This window comes from Lepisma saccharinum, chromosome 1 (genome assembly GCF_977018435.1).
Source record: "Lepisma saccharinum chromosome 1, izLepSacc3.1, whole genome shotgun sequence".
In the NCBI taxonomy this organism is placed as follows: Eukaryota; Metazoa; Arthropoda; class Insecta; order Zygentoma; family Lepismatidae; genus Lepisma; species Lepisma saccharinum.
The window spans coordinates 125,677,877-125,704,130 of NC_139229.1; the positions used below are offsets into that span (position 1 = coordinate 125,677,877).

Consider the following 26,254-nt stretch of genomic DNA (forward strand, 5'->3'; position numbering starts at 1 on the left):
AGAGAATGAATTCCATATTTATGTGAATTTATAACACTTTTTACATAGAAACCATCGTGTCATTATTGACCGCTAATTGCTATTAACGGTTAATTGATCACAACTTACTTTATATTTTAACGAGAAAGATGTAACACAGAAACTTTAGTTTCTTTTTAATTCCACTTTATATGCAGGAAGACTATTAATATACACACGAAACGAGCTTAAGTATGCGTATTTGTTTATTTTCTTCGATTACGCGGATACTTAAGCACGTTTCGTGTGTATATTAATATCTTAAGCAGAGGCTCCCAAACTTTTCAGTTTCACGGCGCCTTTAGTGTTTCAAGATTTTTCTAAAATGTAGGCATATCAAACACTTGCAACGCTTTGTTAGTGCGGTTAGATTGCTTGCCTTAAGTTAAAAAATAAACATATATTTTAAATTCAGAAACATTTTATGTGTAAAAAGTACTAAATAAGCTCATATTTGGAACAATCATATCCCTGATTGAATTTTAGTGAAAATATTGGAACATTTCTCGGCGCCCCTGTAAGTCGACCACGGCGTCCCAGGACGTCGTGGCGCACACTTTGGGAACCACTGTACTTAAAGCGTCTAAAGTCCTGTAACATGAACTGGATCTACAATTTAAAGTGCGGTCCGAACCATTATGTGCTTCCATTGGGCATCGAACCTAACTTAGGACCCCTTGATTACAAGTTGACGACGTTCCCACTAAACCATCGGGAGGCCGTAACAAAGATACTTACTATTGTTGTCAGCTATCAATGTAGTTAAAGATTTCCCATTCACTGTCAGTTCCACAATACGATTCCTTGAACACTGGATTGACTCCAACTTCGCAAGTGCTCGCAAATCCAGGGTTTCAATGCTATTCTCGCTTACATCCAGGTGAGTTAAACTCTGCAATTGGAAAATAAAATCTTATAAATACATCACAGTTTAAAAAAAAAAAATATCATCAAACGCAAGTATATTGGTATACACCCTAAATAGTTCAATGCTTTAAATAGAATGTATACATTGAAACAATAATTATATACAGTATATATTATATTATATATAAATATTGAAGGAAACAGACAATTAGAAATGGTTCGAAGAAAGAGCACGAGAAATCTCTGAATCTTAATCATTCATTTAATTAGACTAGGGTTCCCATTTGTTTTCCCGGGAGAGTCCTGCTTTTAGATAAAATGTCCCAGCATCATGAATTTATCCCAGTGCTCTTCCTTAAAAAATCTATGGGTGACAAATTTTATTCCTGGTGGCTAATTCATGTAGCATTGTTGGCCATTTTCTATTACAATGTTGATAGTAATACTCGACGACGGCGCTGCGGTCGATGCTCTTTTTTTATTTTTTTTATTCCTCTTTGCTTCTTCCATGACACTTGCAGAGATAGTCCAAGAATCTTGGTAACCATCTAAATACCAACTAGTGTTGCCCACGAGACGAGACTTTGGCCTGTCTCGTCTCGTGGAAATGCTGTGAAATGCTGTCTCGTCTCGAAAATATTCGTTTGTCAAAGGGACACATGATCAATCTCGTCTCGTCTCGAATTTTTAAAAGCCTGTCCCGTCTCGTCCCGTGGGCAACACTAATACCAACCATGGGCTTCGGGCGGAATGGGGGCGGGGAATTGATATTGGAAATTGATATAGTTTATTTCAAGTTACATAAAAAGCAGAGAGCTTGTTCAGTTAGTATTCGAACAGAATAACCAAAGTAAAAAGAAAAAAATCGAAAAAAATTAACTAAAATACAGGAACCAGGTTAAAAGGATAAATGAAATGGTTCCACAATCTTCAAATTTCAAAATGAGATTTTCTTGTGTGAAAGGTCATACAACATAAACCCTAGCTTTCAGATTTTTCCTTCATAAAGTGCGTAAAAGTTAATAACAAAATATAACAACTATGTATTTCATTACACGAACTGTATCAATTGTAAAATAAATAATTAAAAACAGTTGTGCTGGATCAGTGGCGCCGATTAGGCGTGACGTGGGGGGGGGGCAATTCCCTCCCACTTACCCTCACAGTATGGGCTCTTAATGATAAGCCTTGTCTACCAGAAGAAAGTTGCTCCCCCCACACCAATTTGGCATCCATTCGCCGCTACTGCATCTGGTGATAGAAAGTCTCCCCAAGGATAATAATAATAATATAAATTTGGAATAACATGGATTAATTTTTATTCGTTTATAATATATAGTTATTTATTTATTTATTTCAAGTTTTATCAACGCACGTGCCCCTTCCCCCACAAAAATTTCTGGCGACGCACATGATGCCAATCGAAGCACAGTCCACCTGAAAATATTTTGTCCACCTTGAACCCATCCCAAATTCTCTGCCAATCTAAAACTAATAATACACCGCAAATTTTCAATGCACCTAGCGGGAGCCAGATTTAAACAAAACAACAACATATATACATCGCTAAAGAAGTGTTAATCTGCCAATGGGAACAATGGGATTGATTGCTAATGTCAATGTTGCATGTTTATTGCCAATGGATTGAACGGCAAGACGAGAAAGATTTGGTTGCCAATTTGTGACCAACTCCCTGCAGTGGATGTACTGGTACGATTTGACAGAAACGCTCATTATTTTGAAGAATCCACTAAAGATTTCCACGCCTTCAGCTACGTTGGGAAGACTCGGTCAACCGTTCCTCTGAGGGAGTGATTCTCGTTTACGTTTATTGCACGAACAGCGATTTAATCTGAGAGACCGATTGTTCCCACGAGATACGAGTGCCCCTAACCCTTTGACGTTCCCTCACCAACATTCACATTCTCAGTTATTTCCCCTCATATGTGGCGCGATTATAATCTCTGAATTAGAAAGTTGGTGGGATTTCGTGACTTTTTGTAGTCAAAAGAACAAGTTCTTTTGTTAGGTGCCCCGATTCGCATCCCAAGTGCCATCAATCAAACGAATGACAGGTTTTAAACTGATATAAACGTTAATTGGTAGTTTTTGATTACTGGCGACGCTATAAAAGCAAGGAGCTTCTAAACAACATACCTATTGACGTCTTTGTTAAGTCTTTCCCCGTCAGGGGCGCAACTAGGCTGGTGCCCCGGGGCCCCGAGGTAAAAGGGCCCCGAAAGGCCGGAAGACTGATTTTCCTGATTTATGTTTCTGTTAGACTGCTGGCAGATTATATTGACGCGTGAGGCCCAAGGCTGGTGATTTCGTATAGGTGCACGTCTGATGTAATTATGCCACGATTTTCCAATATATTAAGCTAAGAATGCCAGCGGGGAAAAATTGTGCAGGGTTTAACACAATTAAGTAAGGATGGCAACGCAGGGGCTGGAATTGTAAAGATGGATAGTAGATATCTGCTTTCTAGGGGGACGGTATACACAATATGATATTAATTATGTTCAGAACGTTCTACTCTGAAAACTGGCAATCGGAGGTCATTTTAAGGGGGATTTGTATTTACCACTCTGGTTTTTTGGGAGTTCTTCACTCCTTTTCTTTTATTGAAAATTTTCATTTCTTCAAGATTTCGGAGGGGGTTGCAGCCCTATCAGCCTCTCCTCTGCGTACGCAAGTGCTGGCCGGGAAATCGGTGTATGTACGTACAAACATGAAGCCAACAACATGCACCTCAAAATTACGTTAGTCATAACTTAAATTTAGTTCTTTATGCTGTAGAAGGTAACAGGTAAAAAAAAAAAACATTTTCTCTTTGCGGGTAATAGTTCAGAATGTCTATAATCTTTTTGGTAACGCTTATCTGCAATCTCTTGCAATGGATCTGGAACAAGAAATTAGCCGAACACCACTCTCAAAACTCTTAATCCAACAAGACGGGCAGCAAGATAGAAGAAGATGCTCTTAAAGAAAGGCTTTTGACGTTTTGAAAGTTCTTATATAATATTAACAAGCAGGAAGCCAAATGAAGGAAGTGTGGTTATTGGCCTTAAGGGGAAAATTGAATCGTTCAGTTTCATTTTATTATTAGCTGTTCTTGGAGCAGATGAATATAATTTCTAAGTCATTACAAGCAGACTATTTTTATACGGCTGCACGTGATCTTTTACGGAATCCTCTCTTAGAAATGACTGAGCTTCGGGTATTATTTGAATCACTTGTTGAAATAATGAAAATATGTGCCAAGTAGGAAGATTTCAAGTGAATTCTGACAAAAGAATCATATCGATAGAAAAAGCACTTTGACGAACTCTGTCCAACCGAGCCCTGGTTCAACTTATCAATATTGTACCCTATGATAAACACAATTTACTCAAAGCTGGACATTCATTTTAAAGACATGAGAGGCGTCGTAGACACATAGAAAGTGATACAACTTTCTTTTTGTCAAGATCTACAGACACCGACCTTTGGAGAGAACCTGAAAAAAAATGCAAAAACCTTTTCAAACTTTTATTTCAGTCACACATATTATCAGAAGTTGTTTCAAACCCAAGATAAAGCACATGGATGATGTGAAGGAGCTTGCTCATCTCCTTGTTAGACAATATAGTTTGACGTCCAGTTATACTGATGTGTTCACGGCATGTTCACAGTTACCTCAAATAAAAATGTGACACTTGAAATACTGGCTTCTCTGGAATTCTACGGCGACTACGATAACAACTTTTTAATAGGAACTTTTGCTATGGCCGTAGAGTTAGGCAACACACACAACACATTGCAGGGAAGCCAGTATTTCAACATCTAGGTGTCACATTTTTATTGCCGGTGACTGTACATTACTGTTCCTCTCACAGTAGCAAAGCCAGAGAGATCGTTTTCAAAATTTAAAATTATGAACATCTGTTTACGCAGTACTGAGAGTCAGAAACGTCAGTGGTCTGGCTTTACTTTCAACTGAAAATGACAGAACCAAGAAAATAAAGTTTAACAATCGATGCTTTTGCGTTAATGATAACAAATTAATCTATAATGTAAGCATTGCAATTATTAATTGTTAATCTTAATTTGTTAATAAGTAAAAAATGTATTTCACAGTATTTATTTTATTAGATATTTTGTTCTATTCCTATCTAGAATTTATGGAAAAAACACATCTTTAATCATAATAAAGAGCATTCTATTTGCTTACACCCCATATGCTAAAATTACACATTTTTGTATTACTTGATCCAGCCACTATAATAGCAGTAACTGGGTGGCGCCAGTTCTCAGAGGAGCAGAGTAAGATTTCATATCTTGCCCCCCAGTTACAGAAACTATTATTATTAATGCTACTGTTATTACTTTTTTTTTTTTTTTACAAATCATAAAATTCAAGTTGAGTTGAAAATACTTTGGCGTTGAATACAAGTTCACAGTTGAGTTTATTTAAATAAAAACTGGAATCGCCTTGCTTCCTTTCCAATAACATCTATCACTTTCTTTTGTACTTTTTTCACAATGCATAGACATCAGAGACCACTTAATCTACTGTCCTTCATGGTACCTCTGATCCATGTTTTCAAAAGTCTAAAACCACTGTATATGAAAAAAGTAATAATTCAAAATGATTGAGTGAATTGTCAAGGTCAAATCCCGACTTCGGGAAATGATTTCCAGACTTTTCGTAATCCCAAACAACTGAGAAATTCAAAGGGCCTTATTTAAAAGACGTTAATTCTTGAAATGTTCTGCACTATCAGTGTGTCATTTTTTAAAAAAAATTAACAGTTTTTATTCCAGAAGTGCAAAAACAATCTCTTGAAGGGGACATAGTGCCTACAATTTGAGATTTTCATCGGGACTTCAGCGTGGCAGTCAGATTGCACCGACTGGAGCATATGTACAGGGAGGTTATTTCAGTCGTTCACCGCCAGCGTGTCGGCCGTTCGGCGGACTCTTCATGCAACAGGTCCCGGCAAATTGCGTTCAGGAAGTCCGTAACAGAAACCGCTTGTTTTGTAATGTTTCCACTTTTCACAATTACAGTTACAATTACAATTGAAATAAGCACGTACCTTGTCGCAAGGATGCTGTGTGTGTGTGTGTGGAAAAGGTGTCCTCCCAAATACAAATATTTCTGGCACCTTATTTCTGACATCTAATCTTAGATTAGTCATCGCTACTTTATCCTCAGTTGTCGCGACAGCGCCGGCAGCTTATCGGGGGTTGGGTGAGTTGTCAGCCGCGAGAGGGCGCTTCATACTGCACGTGTCGGCAGTGATGCCAACCGTAGGGACATGTCCCTAAGCATAGGGACTTTTCACTAAATTTCGCCCGCGTAGGAACGTAGGGACAGATTTTGCCAAATGAGGGAAAACGTAGGTACTTTTTTCAATCTTGGTAAATGACATTTTATGAATTAGTTTATCTGGATACTTTAGCGAAGAGGAGAAAAAAGAACTAACTAACAAATCTCCATCAGAATTTTGGAACATGTTATCGGTTACCAAAAACTTTCAAGGCAAGTTCCTTTTTGAAAACATTTCCACTCTCGCGAAAATAGTGCTAACATTGCCACATTCTAAAGCGGAAACGGAAAGAATATTTTCAATGTTAAGTGATACAAAAACAAAAAAGGGAAATAAAATGGGACCAGAATTGTTAAAGACTGCAGGAAATACAGCATCACCAACCAACATCTATCTCTGCACAGCAGCAGCATGTATGACTTCAAATAACATAATCAACAGTAAACGACTCAACGTTATTCATTAGGGGTGTGCGGGATCCTTTACTTTAAAAAGTCGTTAATTCTCGACGTTTTCTGCCTTGTAAGTTTCTGGAACTTATCGAAAATTCTAAGTTTTTATTCTAGAAATGCAAAAACAATCACTTAAAGTGAAAATGACTTGTAAAATTCGAGATTTCCAGTGCTTCGGGAAATTTCGAACATTTCCCGTCCTGAAAATTTTCCGACTTGGTCGGGAAATTGCAAATCTTTCAGTCCCGAATGTCGGGATTTAAAAAAATTACCGTCCCGATCCCGTCCCGACCCAAAAAATTCTGTCCCGCACACCCCTATTATTCATTAAGGCAAGAATTTACAATACCGGACCCTTCTGTAATTTCTATGCTACGTCTTATACTCACGAAATAATTATTCGTGATGATTTATCTCAAGTTAACATGTTGGGGTGAGGGGGAAAAAATGTTAATTAACGTGTAGAAGTTGTAAAATAAGCATTTCAATTCTCGCAATGATTCTCCGTATACAAGTATGGTAGCCATATTTGTTGATATGAACAAATTACAATTAGTTACGCTGTCTACAGCGTTGCCACACTGTTCATTTCATACTTGGAGAGCATGGATTGTGTAAGAATAGCGGAAGAGAACAGTAAAAAAGTTGTTAATGTTATACAGATTGTTAGGTGGAGTGTGCAGGAGGGCTAATTAATAAACTTATTCATTTCAGTATATTGCCCAAAGAACGTGCTTACATGTGACAGCGACAATCACGATGTAGAAGAACTGATTTGATTACAGGTAAATTTGGCAACATTACATCAATCATAAAATTGCAGGATACTAAAATGGCGTCTTCGATGATGTTAAAGTGCTACGAAAAAAATATTTTTTATCGGTTCGTAATCACAATTACCGCAAAACCATTCAGGAATAGCCCCACTGAGCATTCTCGGTAAGGTTAGGTTAGGTTAGGTTAGGCAAGGCAAACATAGTTAAAATTTGGGCTCGAAAAACGGGTAGCCCATCAAACCATTGACGGATAGCCCCACGAACCATTCAGGTACAAAAAAGGTAAAGTGTTCCCCTGTGCATAGCACCACGCCATGAAGCCGTATAGGGGGTGTGAGGGTAACGCCCCACACTTTCTTGATCCGGTCGTGAGTGGGGGTGATGTGATCAGCATCACGCCCCTGACCGCCTTTACCCCCCAGGGTTTCCCCCAGGTACCCATGTTATTCGACGCTGGGTAGGCGCCGGGGCCGCTTCCAGGTACGGTTAGGTTAAGTTAGGATAGGCAAATGTAAATTCGCTCCTTCATTAATTGTGGAAGCACCGAGCCACCGAGCAGAAAGATTTGGTAAGTAAATGTGTATATTTTATCTTCTGTTTTGCATGCTCATGAGGTGATAATTTTTTTAGTCGCTTTACTTGGCGTAGGGACATTTGGTCAGTTGTAGGGACATTTTGACTACGTCTGTAGGGACATTGCCGAAAAATGGTTAGCAACACTGTCGGCTACCAGACGTCAGTGTACGTTCATGTTCACTTCTGTTTGCGTTTATCAGTACACGTGTTGCTTATACTGTGTTATTGTAATGTGCTACTCATGGCCAGTGCTTTATTGTGTGTTAATTGTTATTCATTCATTAGTTATGTCGTTAAACAAATATAGTCTTGAACAGAGAGTTTTTATGTACGATAATTACGTGAAAACGAATTCTTGCAGAAAAGTGGTCAGGGAATTACGATAGACAGGATCTCTTGAACCTAAGAAACGTGTTGTATTGCTGTTAAAGGAGGTCATTTTCAACATCTCTTATAACACAGGAGGTTAGTGATCATCATTATTATTACTTTTAAATATCATTTTACGCTTTCGGTTTGCTTTATGCGCCGGGATGCTGTCTTCCCTTTCTGACAACTGACGATAAAGTAACGATGTCTAATCTAAGATTTTCTGTCAGAAATAAGGTGCCAGAAATATTTGTATTTGGGAGGACACCTTTTCCACACACACACAGCATCCTTGCGACAAGGTACGTGCTTATTTCAATTGTAATTGTAACTGTAATTGTGAAAAGTGGAAACATTACAAAACAAGCGGTTTCTGTTACGGACTTCCTGAACGCAATTTGCCTGGACCTGTTGCATGAAGAGTCCGCCGAACGGCCGACACGCTGGCGGTGAACGACTGAAATAACCTCCCTGTATATACGAGATCATATGGGTCATATGTATATACGAGACACATATATGAAGTAATGCCACCATTCCAAGCAATTACTGGCTAGCAATTACACTATATTCCGGGAATAGGCTGCGCATAACAATAGAGAAGTAGAGAAAGCGAGTGTGCGAAGCGAAGCTGCAAATGGCTGGTAGCTGTAGTGGCTTTTCCCTTCCACGCATTTCCGCTCCCTCTCGCGCATTCATTGGTCGAGTCCTCTCGACTCACTACTTGCGCGGAGACATGTTCGCTCGCCCCAGAGATTCCCGAAACATAAACTTCCCACATAAGCCACCGTGACCAAATAGCACGCATACAACCTGCCTGGTTTAGTCGCAACCATTGACGCAAAGAGCGCATGCGATGACTGGAAGAGTCCAGTCCCAGTGGCGAATTATGGGTGACAGCTGCAAGAAGAACGCAGACGAGGAAGCACGTTCCTTGAAAATCGTCTTTCTTCCACTTAGAAAGAGTTTTTTACGAAGAGAAACGGGCAATAGAAAATCACAAAAAACAAAAATAATAATTTTAAGAATTCACAAGATAGTTTCGTGCATGTGTATGCCTACTTTCCCTTTCGTATTTCGATTCGTCCACTGGAGCTGAGCGCGTCTTCCCTGGTCGAATAGTAAGATTTTCCCAGGGTCCAGAAGGGTTAAGGTTTGGAAAAGAAAGGGTGTCGTTTTAAGTGCAACAATAATACCACCAGAAATTATACAGCTGAAACTGCACCTGATCTCCCACACATTAGTTTTCCCTGGAAACCTTCTAATTATTTTCTAAAAGGCTTGTTGGAGCAAATTACGGATCACTGATTAAACCATACTTTCACTTAGGAGTCCATCTTTTCCGCATTCATCATTGTTCCGTTCCCCCATTGTTCCTTCTCGGCAGAAACAAAGACACGATGATGCTCCAGTGTTGTAAACCTGCGTGAAAGCTCTTTATCCTGCACGCAAGATGGAGTCACTGATAGTGTAAGATGAGGAACATCAGATCTTTGGCTGAACAGGAAATGAAAAGGAAGCTGCAAGCAACCGACTGTCATTTGAGGCAATTTTCTTTTATAAAGCGTACATGGCACTTCAACGACTCGTAGTCATTTCAAATTCAGCATGCACACAAATAAATCACTGAAATATGTAATATTTTAGTAGTCTTCTGTTATTCTTTCCTGCGCTATTAGTTTTCTCAAATTAATTTCTCAATTATTTAACGTTGTTTTAAAATAATGACTAGATTTGGAGTCACTATACACAGAATTACCATTATATACCTTGTTTTATGCGATGTTCATGGTTTGAACAAGAGTAACGACAAGAATGCCAGATTCAGGTAACAAGTACCGAGTTTTGGAGTTATCATATTCTGAATAAATTTTAGTAGGTTCCACAAATATAACTGCATTACTCAATGAAATGTAGAGACATGACACAGTTCTAAACTAAAAATCTGCAATATATACAAAAATATAATAATAAATAATAACCCGACTACCGGTCTCTCTTTCACCAGACGTGGGATATCATCCAACCAGTTACAGGGTGACGTGTGGTCAACACAACAACCCCTAGTCGTTGTTCTAGGTTTTCTATGGCCCAGATATAAAAATATGTAACATAACATCGTTATGCAACGACATTTGTCATTTCTGCTTGTCAACATACAAGAGTAAAAAAGTAATTACATAAAAATCCGAGTATATTAAACAACTAATGAAATCAAATTATTTTTTCCTTTTAGATTATATCAAGCAGAAATAATATATGTACTTGAAAATGCAAAACTGAATATTATTTTTAACCCTTATTTACAACCCTACTTCCTCTAAATGGCCTCCCCCATGGCCCAGTGGTAGCGTCATTGCCTTGTAATCGAGGGGTCCCGGGTTCGATACCCGGTGGAGGCACAAGTGGTTCGGATCCCACTTTAAACTGTAGGTCCAGTCCCGATTAGCCTTACTGTGCATAAAGTGGACTTAAAACACCAAATCAATCCTCTAAATAAATGCACATGCCGGCCACAACCAACTTTCATTCTTGTCACTTTGCATATTCTCGCGAGTTTTTCTTTTTTTTACTTCTGTTCCAAACACTACATTTTCGTTTCCAAAAGTGCATGTGCATCGAGTACACACTGCAGTGAAAAGGCATGCGTGCATGCACTTTGCATACAAAATGAAGCACGTTCAAGGAGAAAGCAGAACAACCTATTTTAAGGGAAATCCATCGTGGTAGCAAGCCATGGGAAAATGATTTTGCTCTTTAAAAAAAATGTTTGCATTTCTATTCGATTTTTCTGCCTCTTGCGACTACGAGAGTGAACAGACGAGGGAACAAATATAAAGAAACAATTTATCTGGCTGGGACTCGCACCCAGAACCTTTTGGATGGAGTTCTGTGTGCCAACATTCAACGAGCTCAGTCACCGAGACTTGCTTTTAATGGGGATGTACCAAGAGCGAGACGAGACCAACATCAGATGCTTTGACACTTCTCGAGACGAGTCCAAGGACGTCATAGACGTCTCTAATATCTAGACGAGACCTTGACTTAGCCTTCAAGACTCTCGGTCTCATTCGAGGCATTGTTGGTAAGATATTGAACAATTCACCTAAACGAAATTTAATTCACAATGCGACTTCTTGAGCCAAACAGTATCAAGTGAATATCTGCAACTGATAAAGTCGCATATTTTGGTTTATACTGATTAAAGAGTCAATCGCTTATTGAGGATTTGTTTGTGATATATACATATATATAAATGGATAAAAGCAAGGAGGACCAAAAGGGCTAAGTAAATGTAAGTAGATGTTTCCCCCTGCCCTCAACCTCCGCATCAATAACCACCGCTCCTCCACCCACAACCTGGACTTCACTGTCGCCGTCCACACCAACCACCACAACATCCCTTTCAATGATTGCTTCCGGGTAGCGATCATCCATCTCCTACCCTAACCAGCCAACACCTCTATTAGCAAAAGATGGGAAGATTGGAGAGGGACTATATATCGGCCATGAGTGCAACCACTCCACCTGTCCTGAAAAAGGCCAACCAGTAATGTCCCTACCTTAACCCACGTCATCCCACCCTCCCAACATACCTCATCCTTCCGTCCCTCGCGACCCATCCCGCCCACTCACACTGCCCCCCCTGAGAGCCTGCTTTGCCTCCCCCCCTGTGAAAAATACAGAACACATTCTTACCTGAAATTCTCAACAATCTTTACAATTATATCATGTGTTACTCTAGCAACATAATAAAGATACTTATTGATTGTGTGATTTATTAGCGTGTATGGGATTCCGTATAATGTCGTATCATGATTGGGGGGAGGGGGAATTCCCTTCCAGATTCAGACTTCGGAAAATGATTTCGCAATTTTCAGTATCTAGAACAGTTGTAACATTTTGAGTAGTCTTGTATTAAAGGTGCCAAAAGTTGTCGGATGTTTTCTTGGATGTGTTGCTATGAACTTCGAACTGCTTAAATTTTTGCTTTATGTGGTAGAGAGAGGGAGTGGATATTTGATTTTTGTTACTTATCGTTGCTTTGCTGCCTCTTCTAGCTAATCGCAACAATGACTGATGACGTGAAATTGATGAAGAGACACTCATAAACAGTGCCGCAACCACAGGGGGCATGGGGCATTGTCCCCCCCCCGACCTTGGACGGAAGTCCATTCTAGGGGAAGCAAACATTGAAGTAAAAAAAACAAGACTAGGAGAATCTAAGAATAGCAGGACAATTGGATACTCATGATGGAATTAGCTTTTAGGTGTTTCTTGCATTTTTCTTCCAGACGACCAAGGGGACTTGCAAGGGGCAATTGCACCCCTCCATTTCAAATTTTATACAAATAAAAATACATTTCGTAAAATTTTCTTCCTCGCTTCGCTCGCAGTCTCTACTGTTCTTATAGTCCAAGTTCAGAGCCATAGCTAAGTGGCGGCGGGAGTCGGCCAAATGATCTATAGTAAAAAAAATGTTAAAGAGAATGCTATGGCGCTCGTAAAGTTATTTGCATCCTATTAAAACAATTTCTTTCTATGAAACTTAATATGAAATATTAAAGATGACACTGTAATCCAAGAAGTCATTGATGAGTAAAGGGATTCCTATTTGTTTGTCAGGTGTCAAAACATATATTTCAACTATAATATAATACAATTCACAAAATATTTTGCAGTAGGCAAACAATGTCTGTAGTGAATCAAGAGTCTCCCCTTTTAAAGAAATAGAGTCCGTGGTGGACTAAGGGACCCATGTTTAAATGTTTCAGCAAGTACAAAAAAATGTATTACAAATTTTTACACAATTCATCAAAGTGTAGATAATATGTAACCATTATTATTTAATTAATTCGATTTTTCTTGCATAACACAACACAATGGTGTTGTTGGATTCACGTTAGATACCTTTTTGAGTAAAAATCTTGCATACTGGAAACCAGAGGGAATCATTATGAAGCATGATTTATAAAGGGCTCCCTTAATCAGTTTTGCAGAGAGGCCCAAAGCTGTTGGAACATATTAATCATCTATTAACATTATCGACCTGTAAATATCAAGTAGATACAGTCCCCATTAGCTTATTTATGTTAAACTTTATATTCTTTGCAGTGGCGTGCCCAGGATTTTCGAAAGGGAGGGGTTATGTCTACATTTTTAAGTAGTCATTCCTCATTTTGCCATATTTTCCTGCCTTTGACGTTATTTTTTTTAAATGTTGGACCAAAAGGTGGGGTATAACCCCCACTAGTCCCCACCTTAGGCACGCCACTGATTATTTGGCAATCTGGAAAGATCATTATCGAAATATTGCTATTTGATGTTGCTCGAAGTTTTTATTGTTCGTTGCAGTTTCAAGATATCATCCACTTATCTCTTCTGGGGGAGGGGGCAAGTGCCTCTGTGTACTGTATCTGCCAATGCGACACAATATATTAAGAAATTGCCCCTCTAGGATTGACTTCGCCCCCCCTACAAAGAATTCCTGGCTACGGGCCTGCTGTCCGGTGAGTGTTTCCTTTTACCTTCAATGAATTTCAGGATAATATTAAGTTTTTCGAAGGCTTGAATAACCTCGAAACGAAGCTTGAAATATAACTTTTTATAGAAAAGTTGTTTATCTAAATTATCCTTTTCCTTTTTCGTGAATTTGACGGACAATTGCGACCACATTGCAAACAGTTCAGTGAAAGGTTCCACGAACCACTGCGATAACATTAAGCAAGGAGCTTGAGGGGATAAACTTCTCACCGACGTACCTCCCTATCTATTTGTTTACGTCTTTCGAAACTGAAATCGTGGGCTTCCCTGATGGCGCAGTGGTAGCGTCGTTGCCTTGTAATCAAGGGTTCCCGGGTCCGGTACCCGGTTAGAGTTACATAGCGGTTAGGATCATACTTTGCCTTGTAATCAAGAGGTCAAGGGTTCGATACCCGTTGGAGGCACGTAGTGGTTCGGATCCAACTTTAAACTGTACGTCCAGTCTCGATTAGCCTTAAAGTAGACTTAAAACAGCAACTCAAACAAACTGAAGTCGTAATTGAAGTTCCACAACAGCACAAGTCCGCTTTTGGGCAATGTACATATATGATCTGTCTGTATTCGTCCAACTGCGCTCTATCTTATAACATCCCGAACAGCACGCGTTGCCAGCTTGTATATTGTTATTCACTCATTTAGTTTCATAAGCTCATCAATCAATGGACCAATGCTCTGTAGCAACAGGAAGAATCATGGTCCTATCTGCGCATAAAGCGGTCTTAAAAAATAAAAATAAAAATAAAAGCCGATAGATATCCATTCTTGAACGATTCATCAGCATTAACAAGCTCTTAGGGAATCAGCTCAGACATGCACGGATCCGCCATCTTCTGAAAAAATGCATGACAAACGAAATTTTTGTGAAGTTAAGGTACTAGGATTGACGCTCCAGAGGATGAAACACTGTTTCGGAAGGAATGTAGACATTTCAAACGGACACAAGAGAGGAAGCTGTTTGAAACTGACTGATGCAAATGTGAAACAACTCTGAAAAAAAGAGTATGACTTCAAAGATCAACGATCCAAGAGACTGCAGCAGACGCTAGGAACAGACGCCAAGACCACCCAGAACTCGAGGCACTGCAAGGCATCGAGATAGAGGAAATGAGGGCTTGAAAGTACATGTCAACAAGGGACTCGTATTTGTCAACCGTGAATACCTTCTTAACCTTTACACTCCCGAGCAGGTTTACGAAAGTACTCCCGTTCTCGCCCGGGCTTCTCGGCGGGAATTTTAAATTCGAACACTCTTTGGAGAAAAATTGTTATAACTCTGGCACTATGGGAGCAATCTGCTTCGGATAACTTTTGTTTTGCAGCTAAAACATCAGCGCATGCAACCGTGTACAATTCAGAACGCCGGAACGAGGAAGGGGTGCTTGGGGGTGGGGGGCACGACCCCCGAATTTCAATGGAAAAACATATAAATCTGGAGTTTGCCCCCTCTTCTCCCGCTATTTTGGGGAGAAGGCGCGAACTTTAGTTTAATTTTCAAAGAATGGACATTTCTCAAGAGAATGAAACATGTTTCATGTTCTTGGGTGCCATACAAGTTGAATAATAAGCCAAAATGTGATTATTATTTTTTTAACGAAAAATATAGGTAATTTGCATTTTTGGAGGAAAATTGTTATAACTCAGGCACTATGGGAGCAATTTACTTCGGATAAGTTTTGTTTTGCAGCTAAAACATCAGAGCATGCAACCGTGTACAATTCAGAACGACGGACCGAGGGAGGGGGCTTAGAGGTGCCCGACCTCCGAATTTCAATGAAACAAAAACAACAAAAATCTGGAGTTTGCCCCCTCTTCTCCCGGAATTTTGGGGAAAGGGCGCGAACTTTAGTAAGAATGGACATTTCTCAAGAGAATGACACATGTTTCATATTCTTGGGTGCCATACAAGTTGAATAATAGGCCAAAATGTGAAACTCTGTTAGGAAATGTGGCATGGATATGTTGCGGAGGGAGGGGGAGAGGGGGGAGGTTGCTCATCAATATGAATTTCCCAGGCTTGCTCCAGACCTGTGTCAGAGTTTCCACCCAAACATAAGAGTATGAAGGTCCAAAATGCACATTCATTTCGTCATCAGCATCATGATACCATATGGTATCATCGGGGCAGTACGACCTTACACTGATGATACCATATGGTATCATCGCGAGAGTAAAGGTTAAGGCGTCCAGGAGGTCACTGCCACTTCTTGGGACGTCTATGAAGGCGCAGAGGATCCCGTCTACACGGAGAAGACAAAGAAACACCAAGATGGTTACGACGGCGAACGTACGGCGTCAGCAACGTAGCCATGGTAGCAGCTCTCCAGGAACACGGCACAGAGGTTTGTCTCCAGACACATCCAGCTACTACCAGTCACGAAAATATATTGATGGGCCTCCTAACCTAACCACATATGCATTTATTGTATTTATAATTCCTCTTAGTTCTAATAATGCATATGTGGTTACGTTATGAGAACCAGGTTTAGAGCTGTTAGGAATACATTTTCGTGACTGTTAGCAGCTGGATGTGCCTGGAAGGCGTTTACTTATCTGCGGTGACTTGGGAAGACAGCGTAAATGCCTTGGAGGTGATAGTACTCGAGGGTCTCTACTTTGATGGGCACAAGGATAGTACACTGACTAGATCCCAGGATCCCTGCGACCGTGACACAAGAGAAAAAACGCAAAAGTGTGCATAAAATACACTTATGCAGATTGAGCAATGAACTGTAAACAAGTCATTGATTTGATGTGGCACCCCATAACTTCTGGACGAAGTAGGTCCGCAAATGTTGTTTGAAATATCAGAATTTAAGGTCCCCAAGTGTCCAGAGTATTGCCAAAATAGGACTCGAAATTGGTTGGGGATATCGACGCCCTCCGTGCGTGCCACTGGTCCTTTGGCTGTTTTTTGCGAGAGCCGTCTGCAGGAGAAGCAGCGTAATGATTGAAGATAGGCAACCCGCAACACTCGAAGCTTCATATTTTTCTATTCTTCAGCTGTTTTTGGTCTTGCTGTTCGTTCCTTGATGAACGATACCATACGCCTTCCCTTATTCACTGGGACGCACAAAACACACTATATCCTGAACTATGAGCCCCGAAGGCCAAGTCTGCGTCACATAAAATCCTCCAAATAGTCAAATTTCTTTGGTATTTCCGGTTTGCGTCAACAGAAGATATTGTCCGAGCGCAAAAAAAAAAAAAAAAAAAAAAAAAAGTTCGTATCACTATGCATGTTACATGAATTATATTTAGAATAAAGTAACTGTACAAGTAACCTTTACTTACTTTTGTAAATAAGTGTAACCGAGTTATTCTCACAATGAATAACTAACTGTAACTGAGTTACTTTTCGAGCAAAGCTATAAATTGGTTACTTGCAAACAGTAACTTTCAGACATTGTTCCTTACACGGGGCCCACAAACTAAATTAAGCAGCGAGGCAGATATCGCACGGTGTTACGAAAGAAGGGGAAAGAAACTGCACATGTACATAGCAGGTTATAACGAAGAAACCATTAGTGAAGCGTTCCAAATTAGCACGATTTCGCTGTGAAAATGGGAAACGCACGCTTGGAAGATTTAAGCCCTTGCCTGAATGATTCATTCTTCCTGAGCATCATTTCCATCAATAAATTAGGTCTTTGGATGGTTTCATTCAACCTAACGTAGTGAGTGACCTTCGTGTAGCGCCAATTAACAGTGTTTTCCCGTAGTAGTATCTAGAATCTGCATTCGTGTTTACATATCATGTACATAGTACCCAAAGTATAATCACTGTATTATTTTGCATTATTATAATCTAAACGCATTATAGTGTATACGACTATGTTGAGTTGTTCGATCTTCCAAGCAACCATGCGACTTATGATACTGGACAATTCATTCATATCTGTAATTTTACCAATGCGCTAATCTGCACGCAAATGTTAAAACTGTACTTTCGCAAACAAATCATGCTTATGCACAATGATAATCACCAGGAAACGAATTTATATGTAAATACATATTTATGTATTAAGGTCAAATCAGTTATATTTTGTATTATCTTTGCGCATTATGGCATGCAGACTCGAAAAATTCAGTTTTTATTTTCTATATTTGTTCATATATTAGATTTTGGCTCATATTTTAATATTTGAGTTATTTTTACATATTATTTCCATCTTTCAGAACATTTCTCAACATCTACCGTACTCATATTGCGCAATAACTACATGTCCCCATGTGACCGAAAGAGTTGGGTGAGTTTCTTAACTGACAAAGTCCGAAGCGGCGTTAAACTAACGGAAGTTTACGATGAAATTTCACATCTCTTAACTGCTTTCGCTGTTGTAAAAATTCCTGTTTCTTTACAATTGTTGCCAACAATAGAGAATGAGGGCCCAAGCATCAGCTCCTGATTGTTATAGCAGACATTGCGAATTTCACATACACTCCCTGTACTTTTTGCAATATTGAACGCAGTTTTAGTCAATTATATCAATCTTGAGCGTTTCCTGATAACAATACAGTAATAAATACATTCCAGCTAACAAATAAATATAACTTATTTGAAACTTACATAATAATTATGGCCGGATTAGACTAAAGATTCTTTAATAATTAGCATTAAGTAATGCTAATGTTCAACAGAAATTGAATTTGTCATTAGTTTTCTTTAGAAACTAATAATTCTATATTAAGATGCACAAACATCAGCATATTTTCTATTGTAAAATTATTACTATCCACAGAATTATTATGCTACCATCTATGGGCAGTAACAAAAGCTTAAGTTCTTTTAGGTGTAAATTCAATGTAAATGAAAGTACATGGTAGACATTTCTTCCAGCAAATGTTTGCTCAATCTTACAGGTATACTTCAGACACTGCGAGAAAACAGAAGTTTGGTAAAAAATATTACAGTACTTGAGATTGTTAAGTCAGTTGTGCCTAGTAGGCGTATCCAGAGGATAGCAAGGGGCACGTGCTCACTTTTCGGAAAACTACGGTTAAAAATTTTCATTCTGTTCATTGTGCTTTTTTAACGTGGTAAGTAAAATAAATGTTATTCCCTTTTCATATGATTCAAAATAAAGCATTGCCCTTCCCGAGAATTGCATTCAGGTGATATCGCTGGTTGAAAAAATATCTTCAGGTAGGCTCAGCTTCTGTGTTCATGCACTTCCTTTCTCATTCCTACTTCTCTCCCACTCTTTCTTCCTGGTTCTCTACCTCCTTTTCGTCCTCCCGTGTCTCTTTTTTTGTTTCTCTTTATTTGTATCTTTCCTTCTCTTCTTCTTCTTTGCTTCTGTCTCGCTCGCTTTCTTACCTTCTTTTCCTCCCTTTTTCTGTTCTTCATTCTCTTCCTCTGTTGGATACTTTCTAAAATGTCTGCCCCATTTTCAACTTCTTCCTTTCTGCTTTTATCCCCCACTGTCTCTCTCTCTCTCTCTCTCTCTCTCTCTCTCTCTCTGTGTGAGAATATTACTCTGTCGTGATTCCGAAATTTTATCGCGCGAGCTATTTGGGTATGGTTCCAAGTTCTTAAGCCAACCTAAGTTCCCTTGACCAGCTGATCTAATGTAGAGAGGAAAAGGGGACTAATCCTGTTAGAAATACTTGTTGCACGTCAACGATACACAAATCTGACTAAACTTAGAGGAAACTACAAGGTGATCCGTAAGTGTTCAAACATCAGTCTGAAACAACTATGGAAAGAGAATAGCAAGCATTCTGATACATAATATAGGAAATCGAGGATAATTTGTTAAGTTACGTCATGATACAAACATGGCAGCCATCTTAAATTCGATTTCATTTTTAAATTGCCACCCCGATGGCATGCTGGTAACGTAGTCGCCTTGTGTACAATGGGTCCCGGATTCGATACCCAGTGGATGCACACAGTTGTTCGGGTCCTATTTTAAACTGTAGGTCCAGTCCCGGTGCATAAAGTGGACTTAAACAAACTCCAACTCCAAATGTTTTTTCTCATAAAGAGCGTTAATTTTTTTTTTTGGGGGGGGGGGGAGGAGGTCCATGGACCAATATCTTATATACAGCTTAACTAAGATTAAGAATGTCCCCGGCAAACTAGCGAACTAAGGTGTACAGTCATTTGATTTTTACAACGCCACACGACCATTCTTTGGTTAAGCTATACACAATGTTTAATGGCCTTCCCGATGGCGTAGTGCTAGCGTCGTCCGTCGCCTGGTAATCAATGTTCCTGGGTTCGATACCCGGTAAAGGCACATAGTGGTTCGGACGGATCCCATTTTATTCTGTAGGTCCAGTCCCGATTAGCCTTACTGCGCATAAAGTGGACTTAAAACATCAACTCAATCAACAATTCTTAATGGGTTATTGTCCCTTTCGCATTGCAAGTTACGTAAGTTGTAGGAAAAAAAAATATTAATCATGGTGACTTGATAAGCCTAAAATACCTGAAACGGGTTTCCATCGAGCTGCAAGCACTTCAAGTAATGCGAGGTGTCAAGTTTCAAGCGAAGATAGGTCGCATCGCGAGAATCCAAAGATGGCTTCTTGCTTCTAGGTATACTGTGCCTGAACCAGGAGTACTTCGCCTTGTTCCCTTTCCGGGGATGAGTCTGCGCGTTCGGGGGTTGCTCGGACAGGACAATGTTCGGACTGCTTCTCCTGCGACCGAGCTCGCGAAGAGGGATGGGGGAGATGTTCTCGTAATGGTGGTGTTCTGCCTTCGAGTCCCGCATTCGTTCGTAACCACGGTTCGTCCGGAAATTCACTGTGCAGAGGGGGCAAGCGGAAGGGATCTTCATTCTTTCACGTCCAAGGGCAGATGCATTGGTCAGCGTTGCAGCACTTCTCTTCTTAAACACAACAACTTACAGGTAAGACACAGAACTCGCACAGAGTCACCGCCACGCGCGAAAATCCTGGTCGGGTGCAACGTTACGGATAACGCACCGCTGTAGAACCATCTTCACTCGCTTGCGGACCTTTCACCACTGACACAGAGTTAGACCGGGCTTCGTTGTGACAGCCCGCGTCACTGTTCAGATTCTTGTTACGTTGATGGTTGAGCGCTTTCCTTGTTGGTGGAAGGGAGAAAGAAGAGCAATTAGTGGCGTTGGGACGATCTCACCGGAAGAAAAAAGAAAGAAAAAGCCAGTCGGAAACCAGTACAACTCCTCGTCCTCGTTTGCAGTCAGGTTTGCATACGGAATCAGTGTTGCAGAATACTTGGAGTACAGAATTATCTTTCAGCATCTCAGAAATTTCCCGCTCATCGTCTGGTTTTACGTGTTAGTTTGTCAAATGGTTAACGATCTCGCCTTTGCTGCAGGAGGTCCCAGGTTTGATTCCAAATTGAAGAGGAAATTGTTAAGAGGGGTCGACACTTTCAAGGGTGGAAAAGATTCCTTGCTTACCTCCCCCGAAAAAGAAAACCTGTTACTAAAGATATCTTCCTAACATTTACCTGGGGTGACTGAAAAAAACACGGAAAAGTCTGTCGCGATGACAGTCAATGGGATTTGAACATGCGAACTCCCAAATCAGTGTCTCACTTTTACCACTCACGCTACGAGTTTGATTCGAAGTCTTTAAATAACCAGAAGTTGTGTTAATTTTCGAAAGATGTCGGCCCATTTGGAAACATATATCAATAGCCGTTCTGATGACAATTCTACATTATTTTAAACTAGCAACAATAGCTATAAATGAGACATGGAGAAGTTTTTAATGGAAAACGAAGGAATAGAAGACGTACATGTTGATTTCTTTCCTACAGTAAAAGTTCACAAGTCAATGTACAAAATTCAGAAATATTTTAATTTTAACCATACTCAGAATATGATATTGAGAAGAATTGCAGTCCAGGCCAATCTACGTATCCTCGTTGGATCCACCCTGACAAGTTTAATTCCTCACACTGGAATAACTTCTGTTCTACATGTCAACAATAGTTGTCACTTCTCTTATCCGTCGTACATTTTTTATTTACTCTTCTCGCGACAGCAGCAAGAAGGAGCCACCACCTAGCTAACCGAGCACCACCAGGATCCGTTGCAAATCAGCACGAGAACCAACAACCTTGAGAAGAAAGATTTCCACTAGACACTCCTCACCACCGTGCTCACCGCATTAGGTAAAGAGATCACATCAGAATTGTACTATAATTATGTTCGTTAAGGGATACCTGGTGTGTGTTTAAAGGGGGACTATCAGGCTTGAGGTAATTTAAATGTTCTGAAACCATGTTTATTTCTCACCCCCTCTTGGTTTGTAATGTTGCCATTGTATTATGATTGTTGCAAATGCAAATAAATGTGGGTGTGCAGACTCGAAGTAATGATTGGCACTTTTAAAAAAGGAGAAAACTTTAAGTACTCTAAATCCACAGCTGCACGGTGGTGCATGTGGTGCAGTTTCTGTTACTGATAGGATAAATATCCTAGTGCAGGTACTATGTTATTGTATGCATAAAAATAAAATAAACAAAAGCGTCACACATTACAATTTTTTCACAATCGCACTGGAAAAAGTGTGGTGCGGAAACAACATCAATAGTGATCTACGAATACTTGTCGTAACACAGTATTCCTTTTGGTGTTAATAATGTTGACGTTCTTCAGCACCATCTTTATTGTCTTGATACATCGTTGGCTGCCAAACACCACCAAGATTAGCGGAATTTTACACTCGAATAAGTGGATACCTCAATTATGCTTGCTGTTAACTTGCCACTATTTTTTATGACAACTCAGTACCATATTTTTAAATGTTTACGGTTGAGGGGGAAAAGTCCTAATCTTTCAGAGCCTTTGGACATTCAAAATTTCAGATATGGTATTGGGGACCAGTATCGATGAGCATGGAAGGGGTAGAGCAGGGAGAAGATTGGAATTGTTATACTTTGTTGAAGAAAATTGATCGCGAAATCTTGCCCTACTATTTCGGATAACAATCGGCAAAGGGAGGGAACTTATAGCTGCGTAAGCAGATCACATGTTGCCTTTCTACAATAGCCCACTAGCTTACGTGTAGTTAAGATGGCCAAAATTTGTGAAAAAAGCTGCCTTTTCCTGGCAAGAAAATTCATGTTGAAAGATAATGAATTTAATATTTATTGAATAACAAAAAAATAATGTTACATCCACTTGAAGAAAAGTAATGATCCTTCCTCGCCGATGGTTAGTCACAACTTAGCATTTAATTGCATCATGCTGGAAATCGTTTCAACCACTCTAGAACTTCTACCATGAGATTTTCATCAAAATTTCCCCTCTCTCTTCTTGAACTAAGGGAAATTCCCTCATTTCGCAACACTGCTCAGAGTACTTTGGCAGCACGGAAGTGAAATCCCCAGCACCTTCCCCTCTTTCCCTTGCAGAACTAGTACTCACTCTCCTAACTCCGAACATCTACGACGAACAATAAGAAATCTTTGTATCTTTGAGTATCATCCGATTAAACACACCTACGCCATCTTGGCTGATAACATCTGAGCCTAACTGCCACAATCGCAACATAGGAAAAAGCTGCACAAAGTTCGTCGAGGGCGGCATCAGCATTGTTTCAATTTTTGATGGTCCAACAATGAAAGTTCCTCAAGGGACAATTGCTGGGAACCGAGAAGGTCGTGTTCCCATCGGAGCTGAGAAATGTAATAAATTAAGTGAAGAATTCTTCTTGTTTGTGCCGCATAATTATGTTAGTAAGGCAAGATCATTCCACGGTGTTGGAGGAGGACCTAAAAGGAATTAAAAATACTTTGTTCCTCGTTGTAAGCATGATAAACAGTTCTGGTTCAATAATAATTCATTATTCACGTCACATATTTCTGGCTCTAGGTTGAACACAATGATAATAATGATGAAGAAATGTTTTAAAAATTGTCTCATTAGTAGGAACACACTCAAGGGTCAACCTCTATTCCACATGATGAATTGCTTTGACTTTTAATCACCATATTTGGCTTTATATACTAACATTCCCAGTACTTGTTGTCTCAGTTTTCCGTGTTGTTTATCATATGTATTTCTCAGGAGGTTTAATCTGGAACAGCCGACCTCCGTGGCGGAGTGGTTAGCACAGCGCGGTACGACGCTAGGGGTCTAGAGTTCGAATCCCGACCTGGGCATAGGTGTTCCTGTGTTCCGTCATCAATTTCATCATATCATCACTAATCCTCATCGTCGCGATTATACAAAAGTGGAAGAAAAGCGAAGTTAAATAAGCCAAATCAAACAATTAATCTAGTATGGTTCCAGTCACTGAATAGTCTCATCAGGCGCCAGCCCCTTTTTTCTCAGGAGCGAGCATTTTTTTTTATTTTGCAAATACGGGCCATGAATCCAACTAACATAAGCTATAAAATGTGATGTTAAAAAATTTAATTTATTAATTCTAGATTGGATTAAAAGTAATTAATTCTTGCTCAGGAGTTGCCTTCCTAAAGAACATTCAACTGGTAACAGCATGAATAACTATACATTTCATAGTTATAGCACAAACAAATGTAATATTACCTTTGTCTGTGGTTATAGTTAGTTATAGCATAACTGCTATCAGTTTTTCAGCAAGAGTTTACCAGTTTGATTTTCAACAGCAGCTAAAATTTTAAAGTTCGGATTCAAAGTGAAAAGTAGGGCATTGTTTCCAAGTTTCTTCTATATTTCCCTCGTATATGATTTTAGTTCTTATTGAGTTTTTGTTTTAACTCCACTTTATGCACAGAAAGGCTAAATGGGACTTGACCTACAGTTTAAAGTGGGATCCGAACCACTATATGCCTCCACAAGGTATAGAACCCGCGACCCCTTGATTACAAGGCGACGGCGTTACCGCCACGCCATCAGGGAAGCCATTGTTGCTAACATTATTCAAAATAATGTTTGATTAATTGAGTAGAACTGTAGTCCGATAGAAGATAATGAAATTTGTAATTACTGTTGTTCCTCAAAAGGATATTTGCCTTCAAGGGCAAATGATTTATGATTGTGTATGATTTGTCTGAATAACTGAGCATAGGCTTCTTTGAACGCTCAACTCACGAAAGGTTCTGGGTTCGATTCCTAACCTTACTTGGCATCTGCTTTTCTTTGTGCTTGCCCCCTTATCAATGTCATCTAGTCATCAGTCATCCTTATCGTCGCATTTAACCTAAAGAAATAGAAAGTTGACTAAAATAAACAAAAAATCAAGACGACTTCGATTGGCGAGTTTGCATCATCCACGTTGGGAAACCTGATGGTAAGAGACATAGAAAGACCAAGATGGAAGATAATTTTGAGATGAGCGTGTAGGAACTTACTAGTAGTATTAGTGATAGTAGTGACCGTTGGAAGGTTTCTCCTGCTGCAGAAATAAATCTTGAGGAAGAGAGACAAGATAAATTAAAATACAACTTAAATCATTTTGTTGGTTTTTTATTTGTTTGCAAATTTAAATGACGTCACCTGTATGCCCAACTAGGCCAACCAAAACAGAGAAGTGAGACCACAATGAACTTGGGAGATAGCGGCCACGCTGTTCATATCATACCACCATCCGCGTGTTGACACCGAGGAAAAAACATATTCAGGAAGCATGAGAGATCGCAGAGTCAAAGTCAAAAAGTTCCTGAGGTGGGATAGGATATTACATATATAGGATAACAAGAAGGATATTGAAAATTGCCTTGTAATCAAGGGGTCCCGGGTTCGATACCCGGTGGAAGCACATGGCACAGTGGTTCGGATCCCACTTTAAGTCGTAGGTCCAGTCGCGATTAGCCTTACTGTGCATAAAGTGGACTTAAAACACCAATATTGCAAATTGAGGCTTTTTGCTTACGGGTCATCGCAAATACAAATGTTTTAAGAGAGAGAGAGAGAGATGGAGGAAGAATAGAATAAGCTAAAGGAGAGATGACAAAGAGAAAGAAGAGAAGGAACGAAGGAGAAGGGAAAGAAAGATAAACTAGACACACACACACACAGAGACAGAGAGAGAGAGAGAGAGAGAGAGAATGAAACGAAATAAAATATGCGAAAGAAAGGGAAGAAATAAAAGAAAAGATGCAAGAAAGAGAGAGAGAAGAAAATTAAAGAAGCGCGCGAGTGCGCAACATAGAGAGAAAGAGATAGATTGATTGAATCTGTAATATTTGGTGCGTCCGCACTTAAGCTATTTTTCACTCGTCACATTATACGGGGACCAGCTCCTTACCACAACTAAAATACAAACTAACATAACTGTAATGTCGGACTAAAATATTCTTACTTTGGTTAAAAACTGAGGCTGTAAAGGGGCACTCAGTACACGCAAGGACAAAACACAGGACAACACACTACACAGTTCTACGAAGATTATACTCGCCGTA

The 26,254-nt window shown here is 39.6% G+C and overlaps 1 protein-coding gene across 2 annotated transcripts in view; it reads right to left on the reverse strand.

Annotated features, from left to right (window-relative positions):
* Phlpp (PH domain leucine-rich repeat protein phosphatase) overlaps positions 1-26,254 on the reverse strand; it is a 219,580-nt gene that overhangs the window by 19,235 nt on the left and 174,091 nt on the right. For both annotated transcript variants that reach the window (XM_083138376.1, XM_083138378.1), the window contains one exon: positions 757-910. In XM_083138376.1, the coding sequence (XP_082994502.1) occupies positions 757-910 (154 nt within the window). The remainder of the gene's footprint in view (positions 1-756; positions 911-26,254) is intronic.